Genomic DNA, 12,353 nt, shown 5'->3' on the forward strand with positions numbered 1-12,353 from the left:
CCAAATCTTCCCTCTGTTAGGATGTCTGAGGTCCAGTATTTTGTCAACTCTTAAAGTGTTTTAGATCTTAGCTCTATAGGTCACTCTATCAGTTGCATGAAAAGTAACATGAAAAAATGGAGATCAAGCAGTGAAACTAAGCAGCGCACATCAAATACAAACCAAGATTCTGTTACTGAAATGCAGATTTTCCACCTCACATGTTTTCAGAAACATCTTTCAGCTCACTGTTTAACTGTGATATGAGATTGTTTCTTTACACCAGGTCACCATTGTCTTACATTACATCACCCACCAGCAGGAGCATTCACTGGTCTGATGTGCCATTTTGCATTTTGGTAGTTTTGGCATCCTTTTTTTCTCTGGTCATGTAATACCAATTTCAGAAGTATTTAGGTCTCTCTACTGCAGAGATGTCCCAGTTTTATTTAAAGGCCATCTTACCAGCAGCAAAAAACTTCTTTATCAAAGTTCTTATTTTAACCCAAACCATGATCTCTGTCTAACCCTCATCCAGCTGTTTTTGTGCCTAAGCCTTACCAAACCGTAACCATAGTGGCCTCAGTCTGATCTCACTCCAGAAAACAGATTTATTTTGTAATTGCTTTGGAAGACAAAGACAAATTATTTTGAGGTGTCTATGTGTGATTCTAAAGGGCAGTTACAATGTGTTTTGTCATTTCATGTAGAGGCTGTTTTTCAGATATGCTCAGCTTTGGTTAAGGTTTGGTAAGCACAACAGCTACTTGGTCAGGGAAAGATTGTAATTTAAGTTAAAAAAAAACTATTGGAAAAGGTTATGAAAAGACCATGGTTTGGGGAAAAAAAACTTGGTTATGGTTAAGGAACAATGTGGTCATGGCTCAAAGAAGCCAGCTTTGACTGCTGATGAGAAACATGATACAGTCTGTCGAAAGTTTTCAGGAAGTTTAATAACATCTTTCTTCTTTAAAATTATTACTGACGAGTCACAATTCACACAGTCGCTACAGGTCCTTATCAGATAAATCCAAACACAGGTTGTATTATTCACTTGAACTGATGACATGCTGCTGGTAGGAAAATCTTGACCATTTAAACATAATAGGCCATGTTTTTCTACTTAGTCCTCGAGGTGTACAGCCCTGCAGATAGTTTTAGGTTTGGGGTTTTTAGATGTTGCTTTCTGAGATTTCTCCTGCACCTCTATACGTTGGAGGTGAAATGACATTCAAAACAGCAGCAGTGTAGGTTTACTGAAACAATGTCCTGGTTATTCTGGAAAATCCACAAACCTCATCATCAACAGTCTTCTTGGGTCTGTTTCTTTGAGAGGAACTAGTTCCAATGAAATTTGTCCACAGTGTGGTTTTTGGAATATGCATAATAATTGGGATGCAGGCCCAGATCAAGGGTGTTGCTTTACTTCTAACATCAGACTGTCTGATTGAGGGAACATAAAAAGTGTTCTGCTGCACTCTATGTCATGAGCTCCTGTGTGATGTGTGGTAACTATTGCCGTATCATACTGTCAAGCAGTTTCACTTAGAGAGTTCAAGTTACAAGTTGTTTCTTATCATGTGCACAACAATTACAAAAGCAGTCATTTGAATGTATCTCAGATCTCAAACTATATATTGTATATGCTATATATTATAAGATATTGGATCGCAAAGACACTAACAGTGCTCAATAAATAGGCTATGTATTAAAAAGAAAATCACTTAAGTAACAAACAACAAGCAACAAAATTAAAAACAAATTGTGCAGGTTAGAACACAGGACTAAAATATAAACCTCAATAAAATAGAACATATTTACAAGTAATAAGTAATGTAAATTTGTGTAGACAGTATTACATAAGTTAACTGAATGTAAAGGATAGCTGACAGACAGACAGACAGATATAGATACATACAGATAGATAGAGAAAGAGATACATACAGATAGATAGATAGAGAAAGAGATATCTAAGAGATAAGTAAAGTGGTAGTATAAAATGTCAAGTGATGAGCTCAGAGCTCAAGAGTTCAACAGTCTTATGCCTTTTTTCCATTACCTCTTTTGTCCGTGCCAATCTATTCTTTATCGATTAGCGTTTCCATTATCAGTTTAGATGTGACGTGCCGTGCCAAATGCACAAAGATTGACCTTTTCATGAGAAGGTCCGAAATCGCACCCCACCACCTCAAAGTGGTTAGCAGTGATGTTTTGCTGACTGCAGCCAACCCCCACTGACCCCCTTTTCCCTCTCCAACAAGCACGTGTGTTGCAAGACTCCTTTCACCTCTGTCTGTGCAGACCAGAGAGAAAGATGTTTTCAAGTCTCTGTGTGTTCAGCTCTCATTGCTTTTGTAGCTTTTACCTGAATCTCTGTGGTTTGGAGTTTAGTTTCTTTTCTGCGTACTGCGAGCTCCTCCATCATGTAAACACCTCAGTCTGACTTTAACTGGACTCAGTGTTGTGCACATGTGTGTGTCACCACGCCGACCTCCCACGGTGGTTAGGGATTGTTCATTATTTATGAGGGGGGAAGGGGTGCGGCAAAACGGGCCAGGCATTTTAAAAAAATTTAAGCACCGAGGAGGGACTTCTGTTTTTAATTATAGCTTAGGTGAAGGACATACAACTTGGTAGTATTTTATACTTATTTTAAAAGAAATAGTCACACTTAAGCTATCCTCCTCCTCTGATAAATACAGTACAGTCCCACAGCACCGTCTCTGAAGCTTAGTGATGTGCTGCTGTGGACGAAGCAAAAAATATTTAGCTACCTAAAAAGAATCAGTACCAATTAAAGTTCATACTATTTTAGAATATTGTCTCCTCTTTAGCTTCCACAGCAGCTGATGGAGGCCGTCCCCGTCAGTAAGGGAGATTTTACAGCAAGATAAAGCAGTGAAAATATTCTAAATATAGCATTCACTTAAACTGATATTGATTTTCTTAAAGTAGCTTAAGTAGCTCAGCACTGTCTGATTATATGAATGTGACAACTGTGATTGTGATTGGGTCTATATCATAGACGGTATAAATAATATAGGTTTATATCATCTAGCTGAAAGGGGGTATATCTCCACCTACTGTGGCGGAGTGGGAAAGACTTCATCAATAAATGTATTCTCCCCCAGTGCTTGTATACTAGGACAAGAACAGTGGTTCAATTAAATGTCCTAATCGAGCAATAACTGTAACTCTACTTAATGTAAAATGTAAAAGTACTGAGTGACACCTGAAACACGTCATGCATACTTACACTGATGAAAAGGGAAATTTGCCACAAAACAGGACAGCAGTCATTACTGAAGATCTGACTGTGGGCTTCTCAGTCCTGGTTTCAGTTCGCAAATCACGTCTTGCAGTCGTCATCCTGGCAGTTGTGTTGTCCCGACAACAAACCTACATGCAACTGCCAGCCTCAGATTAGTTTCAGATGAATTTAAAGATTGCATTTTTGCCCAGAACACAGAATTTAGTTGGGAAAAGCCTCAAATTCAGTCTCAGTGTTGTCTCCCAGATACATCTCATACAAATACTGAGCCTTTTGTTACCCCAGCCTGTCCATTTCACTTACCATGGACACAATGCAGGAAACAGCCAGTTGCCAGGAGATAGCCAATCCCTTTCCCCCATTCTCTTCATTAAACACACACACACACACACACACATACACACACACACAGACACACACCAAGGACTGAAAAAACACATTCCAGTAAAATAAAAGCACTGTAGAGTAAACCTTGTTTTCACAGTTTGCCAGCAGATTCCAGGAAGAAGTCTGGCATCATGTCTGGCATTTTAGAGCAGTTTACAAAACAGACAGTTGACTGTTTTTTAATTTGACACTTTTTGACTCTATACCCACAAGTACTTTTTCACGAAAAAGCCCTTTATGGTAAATTCCTTAGCCATTTTTCTTGATAGTGACTTGTTCTTGTTTCTGTCTTATTTTGTGTGCAGATGTGCCAGTTGTTCCTCTATGACAGCCTGCCTTTTCTGTCAGTTCACATTGAATCAAAAGTCTGTTCAGGTCTATGTTCTAGAAATCCAGCTGTCAGAGGACCCAACTTTTTACAGAATGCCTTCCCTTCTCCAGTTGCATAAACTTTGTCGAAGCTTGTCCTGCTGCCTTCCCAGGAAGAGTCTGACATGGCAGAAAATTTAAATCTTCATCTGGACCCCTTCAGACCTAATTGTTCTTGTTTTAGATGAACACACTGTTCTATGGCTTTTAACTAGAGCTTGACATTCTGCAGAATTAGGATTAGTAATGTTTATGCGCTACACAGAATGAGGTTTAAAGAAGCAAATGTCATGATATGTTATTGTAAGTGCTGCATAATGTGGCCTGCAGCACACTGCATCAGGGCTGACATATGACATGAGCAAACCAAGAAAGAAGTCTTAACCTAACTCTTAGTCTTAACTTCTCCATTCTAATGCCACTATGATTATGTCATTGTTTTTCTCTGGGTTATTTTGGTATCACACAGTCTTATTTACCCCTTTTCCACTAAAATTAGCACTTGTATGCAGATTTTTTAAACACTGGTTATCCCTCAAAAAGAGGTTATATACTCATTTCCCATTACCAGTAGACCAGAGCTGTGTACTCTGCAGCGGAAGAGTATACCTTTCTGTGTGTGTGTGTGTGTGTGTGTGTGTGTGTGTGTGTGTGTGTGTGTGTGTGTGTGTGTGTGTGTGTGTGTGTGTGTGTGTGTGTGTGTGTGTGTGTGTGTTCTTTTTTCTTTTCTTTTTTTTGCTGTGACATGTACTAAGTCAAGGACAGGCAAGAACACCGGTAAGTAAAAAAAAAAAAACAGCCTGGATTGAGGCCTTTGAAAACTTTACGGTGCTTGCTGTTAGGTTCTGATATTAAAACTGGACCCCAAAGCAGAGAAACGACAGCGGTTGATAGATTAAAAGGTGTGTAATACATAAAAAGACAAAACAGCAGGCAGTGGAGACAGGGAGCAGGCTGTCTTGTTGCGAACAGCTGTAGAAAAAACATGAGAGCTGAGCACACGGTCCACTGGATGACCTATACACAGGAGACAAAAACACAAGTAAGTAAGAAATCCAAAAAGGCAGCAAAAAACCCTAAGAACTAGAATGCAGGAAACACTAGAGAATATCATCAAGGCACTACTGAGTGAGACAGAATTATCTGGCAGAGTAGTGGAGTGTAGACAGGGTTTTTAATTTCAGGTTGATGAGCAGAAGTGGAATCAGGTTGGCCTCATCAGCAGCTGCAGCAGAACCAGCTGCAACCCCTGTCACACAAAAGCCAGCAGGAGGAAAAAGGAAACAGAAAGGAGAGGGAGAGAGAAACACACAAAAAGTACAACAAAACCAAAACCAAAACAGAATCACCACAGCTTACTTCTTTTTATGTATTCAGTCTCTCTTTCAAGTTCAGTGCAGACAAATTGGAGCACTGTTTGGCGAGAGACACACAATGTTTTGTCATAGTGTGTAATTGCATTAGGCCGGTAAAGGGGCTAAAATTAGCACTTTCACCCGAGTGTTGTGTTTCCATCAGTGCTGATCTGAGTCTGAGCCGATTAATACACATGAATGCTGAAGAGTCATTTGACCCGCGTGTAAATGCTGTCCCATTACATTAAAAAGCCAGATGATAGCAGGTGGGTTTTTGTGCAGTGGAAAAGAGGCTATAGTGATCAACAAGGAAAAGCTCAATTAAAAAATCAGTGCCAGACTCCTTTCAACCTACAGTGCCAAACTTCAAGTTTTAACATTCTGTCAACCAAATATGTGTCATCTATAGCCTACTGCCCTTCCAAAACTTTGCCAAACCTCAATAGCGGTGGCTTGTCTTGAGTTTCCCTTGCTTGACAAGCTGTTGATTCTGAATCTGTAAAAAGCAAAAGTCTTTGAGGAACCCAGAGAAATTAGTACTGAGTGGACAGATTTGTTTGCTCTCACTGCCAAAGCTGCAGGGCTTTTATGTGGTAAAACATATTAATGAATACTCATCTAAAACTATTAGTAATGTTGATGGGCTAATTTTGACTTGCTTTCATTATAAGGCACGAATATGTATTGCAGCTTCAGACAGATAAAAAAAAAGAATCAGGCTAAAAGTAGCTATTTTGATAGTAAAAGGTGCTGACCCCTGGCTTTAGGTCAAGTCTCCAGGAAGTGACTGTAATTCAATGTAATGTCCCCAAAAGTGACATTTATAAAAAAAAGTATGTGAATAAGCTCATACTTTTATTGAGGCGTCCTGCACCAAGGGCTGAGCAGTATCTTTGAGAGCCACATAAATCTATGAGACACTACTTGCTTGGCATACAGAAGCCACAGAAAACAGAAATAGGAGCAAGGAAGGGGCTGAATACAGATGTGTCAGATATAAACTTACACTTCTATTGCTGCAAGAGTGGCTATAATTTTGAAAATTAATAACAACTATTCAGTGATTTCAACATGACAGATGAATGTAGCCTTCAGTACACTGTCTGTCTTCATTCAGTTAGCATCTGTTTATTAGAGCCTCGTGTGTCTATCTAAAAACTGATCTCTGTGCAGTCAATCAGAGTTTATGGATGGCTAAATGAAGTCAAATCAATACAGAGGAGCTGGTTTATTCATATTAAAATGAATGAATAAATGAATACATTAGTAGGGGGTCTTTACCATCCAGCTCTGTATTTCTTGTGAGCTAGCATTGTGAGCATTGTTTGTGAGCTAGCCAAAAGGTCAGTTAGCCTGACACTCATGATGGCTCAGCAGGGAGGCTCTGATTTCTCCTCCAAGAAAAACTTGTTGGCCAAATTAATGGAGCAATAAGGAACCATCCAATGGCATCAAATCTCAAGACCATCAAGAGTTGAGCATTGGTGGTTCAGATACATTCTTTCTTAATTTTAAGCTAGTTTCGAAGCTTGGAGCAACATCATTCAGATTTAAACTTTGATATAATTGGGTTTAAAAATGAATCCTAGTCTGTGCAACCAAGGATTACAGTCTGTTTGATCACTGTCAGTGTTCCATTCACTGGAAAAGCAGCTCAAAAAGTTTCAAATTACTGAGTCTGTTTCATTGCTTTCTTGGACAGCTGAACACTTTATGGTCCTCTGTATCTGTAGACAATTCAACTTAAAGGAGCTGGACAAAATTAAAAAAAAAAGTCCTTGTAGCGCACGGGTTCTCCTTTAAGATGCTCCTCTTGGTTTGTTTATTTTGAGGCTTTCAGAGGTTTTGACTGAACTCGAATGATGACTATCGAGGCTTAGTTGTAAATGTCTCTGCAGGCTTGCTGAAAGTGACCTGTGTTTACTTTGCAGTTTTCCCATGAGTGAAATATGTCCTCATGATTAAGAGTCCTTGCCACATGTTTTAAGTCTTGACTGTTTTAAAACAAGGGTTTTTTAATTTTTATTTTTTTCATGATGTCCCGCTTGTCTCCTGCAGGCTGCAGCAGGGAAGCTCTCAGTGGATGGGTTGCTGCAGATGTCCAGCTCTGAGTTGCAGGAGACAATGAGACGCCTGGGCTCCAACTCAGAAGATCGTTCTCGCCTCACTGTCGCCCTCTCCTGTCTGAAGAGCGCAAATGAAACAGGTAAGCCAGGAACCTGCTGCCCTGCAGGCTGTAACAGGGTCATTCATAGGATCTGCATAGAACACAATAATAATAATGCAGGAAATAGCATAGGGATCGATGTATTCATACTGTTTGATCTTGAACCTGATCAATATCTATGCAATATATTTAACAGCCTTCTTGGCTTTACATTTTACATACTCCATGAGGCACGGAAGGGTAGTGGTTAGCACTGTCGCCTCACAGCATGGGGGTCCCTTGCTGCAAACTTGGTTGGGGCAAGGATCGGACCTATACCTGGGCTGGAGGTTCTTTCTGTGCAGAGTTTGCATGTTCTCCCTGTGTCACTGTGGATTTTCTCTGAGTTCTCCAGCTTCCTCCCATAGTCCAAAGACATGCAGGTTAATTGGTGACTCTAAATTGGCCGTACACGTGAATGGTTGTCTGTCTCTATGTGTCACCTCTGCGATAGTCTGGCAACCTGTCCAGGGTGTACCCCGCCTCTTGCCCAATGACTACTGGTATAGGCTCCAGCGCCCCCTTGACCCTTAAGAGGACAAGCGGTTATGGACCATAAAGAAAGGAGTGTTTGAAATGCGCCTTTTCAGATATGTGGTTTCTTTAGATACTTGATTTAAAATCAGAACAATATTACCAACCCAGTATAGCAGCTGCTGGTTTTTTTTTCTGTTGTAGGTTTTTAGTAGTGTGATTATTTGAAAATGATTGAGTAATTGGACTGGTAATTCGCAATATCTAAATTCAGCATTTATCAAAGTGGATGCCAGCCAATGTCAATTTGACGCAGAGTACTGCCAAAAGATGATGCTGATATTTTCTTAGTTTTAAGTTGTGTTGTTAACCAAAATGCAGTGTCTTCCCAATGTCTCATGCCAATGTCTTTTTAACATTTAGTTATAAGGTCGAAAACAAGATCCAACGTCTGTAAAAAGTAAACTTAAGTAAATTCCAATATCAGCAAGTCAATTTTCAAGTCAATTTTATTTATAGAGCCCATTATCACAAACATGGTTTGCCTCAGAGGGCTTTACAATGTACGACATCCCTCTGCCGTTACATTCACCCACCACCCAAGGACAAACTCCCGAAAAAGAACCCCTGTAAGAGGGAAAAAAGAAAGAAACCTCAGGAAGAGCGGTAGAGGATGATGAGGGATCCCTCTTCCAGGACGGACAGACGAGCAATAGATGTCATAAATAACAAATGAAATACAATCATGGCAAAAAGGAAAGAGAAAGAGAGGGGAGGAGAGGGGGAGAGAGGTTGAGAGAGAGGGAGAGAGGCACAGTAATAATAGAAACAGATGCATGTCATATTACAATAATGATAAGTGTGAAATTATTAATTGCTCTCTATGATGATGTTGAGGGTGATGATAAGAGTCTCATGCATATATTGATAGGGAGGTGTCCAAAGGCAAGATCACAGCATCTGCGCAACCAGGACCAGATCACGATCAGGGCGAGCGGGGGGCACAGTATCAGTGCAGCCACAGCACGAGCACAACCAAAGGCAGGGTCACAGCATCAGCACAGCTATCACCACGGTCAGGGACAGCCAAGGTTACGGACAGGATCCGGGAAAACTAGGAAACAAGGGAGCAGGAATGCTCCCGAGAGGCAACGGGATTAGCATAGTGCAGTTCAACAGACCCAGGCTCCGTAATCGCGAGCCCCAGGTAGTGACAGTACCACATGGCTATCACAGATGCAAGGCTAAGCTAAACTACTGAGGCTAAGCTAAGCATTTAAACGGCAATGCAGTAAACAGACATGCATGACTTTCCGATGGCGGCATTGAGAGAAGGAAAAGGAGCTCAGCGTCCCCCAGCAGGTTTAACCTATGTCAGCCTTACTATGGGCTGGTCCAGGCAACCTGAGCCAGCCCTAATTATAAGCTTCATCAAAGAAGGTCTTAAGTCTACCCTTAAAAGTGTAAATGGTGTCTGCCTCCCTGACCGAAACTGGAAGATGGTTCCATAGGAGAGGAGCATGGTAGCTTTTTTTTTATTTTTTATTTTTTTATTGTGCAATATGACATTACAGTGACAATACAGGACAGACAGAAAACAGGTGTGAACAACAAACAGCAACAGATTTTGCGTGTGTGTGTGTGTGTGTGTGTGTGTGTGCGCGTGTGTGTGTGTGTGTGTGTGTGATTTGAGAGTAAGAAAGACAGTAATATATAATATAATAGTAGTAATAAATATTATAATCGTCAGACATGGAGATGGAGATGAGTATACAGAAGGAAAAAACAAATACATAAAGAAAATAACATAAGTAATAGCTACAACAACAACAACAACAACAACAATAATAATAATAATAATAATAATAATAATAATAATAATAATAGTAATAACAATAATAGTAATAATAATAATAATAATAATAATAATAATAATGAGGGTGGAAGAGAAGGGAGGAAAGGGGGGGGTCTTTATGAGATGAGATGTGATGCCTCATGTCCCTACCCACCCACATATGACCAGCCTGCAGCCCCAACACCCCTGGACCCCCCAACCCCCGTGCCCCGGACTGTATGTGGCACAACGCCTTACCCTATGTCTAGATGTATATGTAGTCTTTATCATTATTTCTTTCTTTTTTTTTTTATCCAATGTATTTATTTATCTATTTTATTTATTTATTTGTATATTAATATATATGTATATATATATATATATATATATTAAATTTATTTTATTTTTTTAAAAAAATGTTTTAATTTTATTTTAATGAGATAGTCTTTTAAGTGGTATGTGGTGCATTAAAACCGAGGAGATGGGTTGTTATGAACTGGCATTGTGTCCCCTTTCCCCTACCTTAACTAGTGTGTTGTGCATTAAAAAAGGTGATGTGCCAACTGAAAACAGTCCAGAGCGGGGGACTTTGGGTGGGGTGGGGTGGGGGTGGAGGGGACCACAGGCCGTGGCCCAGCAAGCGTGACCCAGCAGGGACCAGAGTAGTAATTAGTAAGTATAAATAAATAAATATATATATATATATAAGTATAGTAAGTAAGTATATAAGTATATAAATATTAATAAATGTTAATCATGTTAATCATAATAGTAATAACGATGGTTGTATCAATTACACCCCCACCCCCCACCCCAAATAAATAAATAAATAAACAAACAAATATATAAATATTGATCACAATGAATGGGAGTGAAGGTTACAGAGGCTGTAGTAATTGATGTAATAATAGCTTGTTGTAGGTGATGATTGTAAGAAAGTGATGAATGGTTGCCAGATAGTGTCATGATTATTGTCGGAGGAGTTTGTATTTGCTAAGGAGATATAACAGTTTGTAAATATGTGTCCAGTGGTTATTGGTCGTCAGGCAGAAGAAGAAAGATAAAAATAAATAAATATATGAATCGGTGGTAATTACTAAGGATGGGAATGAAGGTGTCAGAGATCTGGGGTGGATGATGTGACTGGTTTGTGGCAGGTTATGATTGTAAAAAAGTGATGAATGATAGCCAGGTAGGGTTATGATTATTGTCAGAGGAGTTTGTACTTTCTAAAGAGATGTAGTCTGTGAGCAGGTTTTTCCAGTGTGTGATGTGTATGGAGTTCCGAGACTTCCAGTTCATGAGGATAGTTTTCTTGGCGACAGTCAGCGCCACTAGAAGTAAACGGGTGTGTGTGTTGTCAAGTTTTAATGTGGATACGTCTCCTAATAAACAGAGGGAAGGGGAAAGTGGGATGTGGCAGCCCATAATCTGGGATAAAGTTTCTGTGATGTTTCTCCAGAAGCGGTGAACAGGTGTGCAGTGCCAGGTTGCATGAATGTAGGTGTCAGTGCATTTTAGTGAGCAGTGTGAACAGTTTCCAGAGGCTGAGAAGCCCATTTTTTGCATTTTGTGTCCAGTCAGATGAGTTCTATGGAGGATTTTGTATTGTATGAGTTGTAAATTGGCATTTGTTGTCATGAAGAAAATGTTCTGGCAGATTTGGGGCCAGAAATCGGCATCAGGAGCAATGGAGAGATCAGTTTCCCATTTTTCTGAAGGTATGGAGGGTGATGTATTGGCCTGTGATAACAATTTGTATATTTTAGATAAGAGTTTTTTTGAGGAAGAGATGTTAATGAATGTAGAGGCTGAGGGGGGGAGGTCTAAGTTTATATTCTTGTTTTTCATTGTTGATTGGATGGATGATGAAACCTGTAGATATTGTAGAAATTGATGGCTCCTGATGCCGAACTTCTGGACCAGGAGGGGAAATGGAACCAGGATGTTATTGTTGAAGATATGTTTGAGGTGAGTAATCCCTTTGTCTACCCAAGTGCTGAAATATAGTGATTGTTTATTGCTGATGAAGTCCGGGTTATGCCAGATCGGGGTGAAAAGTGAAGGTGCCAGAGTGGAGTTAGTAATGTTGTAGAATTTCCACCAGGCTGTCAGAGCTGATGATATTGTGGGGTTTTGGAAACAGGGGTGTTTTTTGATAGTTTGACTGAGGAATGGTAAATCTGAAATATGGATGTCTTTGCTAACTGTTTGTTCTATGTCTAACCAAATGCTATCTGACTGAGTGGGGTGGGTCCATTTGTAGATGTATTGAAGTTGATTTGCTAGTGAATAATATTGAAAATTTGGAGCATTGAGTCCGCCTAATCTTTTTGATTTTTGAAGAGTGGCCAGTTTGATTCGTGGGGGTTTATTTTTCCAGTAAAATTTGTTGATGGATGAATCGAGCGAATGAAACCAGGTGAGAAGTGGATGAGTGGGGATCATTGAAAGGAGATAATTGATTTTGGGGAGGAT

General features: G+C 39.8%; 1 protein-coding gene across 9 annotated transcripts in view; it reads left to right on the top strand.

Annotated features, from left to right (window-relative positions):
• The window catches only part of LOC121942866 (kinase suppressor of Ras 1-like), a 96,278-nt gene that overhangs the window by 46,746 nt on the left and 37,179 nt on the right, over positions 1–12,353 (top strand). For all 9 annotated transcript variants that reach the window (XR_015776866.1, XR_015776867.1, XM_088079394.1 and 6 more), the window contains one exon: positions 7,420–7,567. Coding sequence is in view for 7 of the 9 variants with exons in the window: in XM_088079394.1 (XP_087935520.1) it covers positions 7,420–7,567 (148 nt within the window). In the remaining 2 variants the exon portion in view is untranslated. The remainder of the gene's footprint in view (positions 1–7,419; positions 7,568–12,353) is intronic.

This window comes from Plectropomus leopardus, chromosome 6 (assembly GCF_026936395.1).
Source record: "Plectropomus leopardus strain MGB_pleo_1.0 chromosome 6, ASM2693639v1, whole genome shotgun sequence".
NCBI lineage: Eukaryota > Metazoa > Chordata > Actinopteri > Perciformes > Serranidae > Plectropomus > Plectropomus leopardus.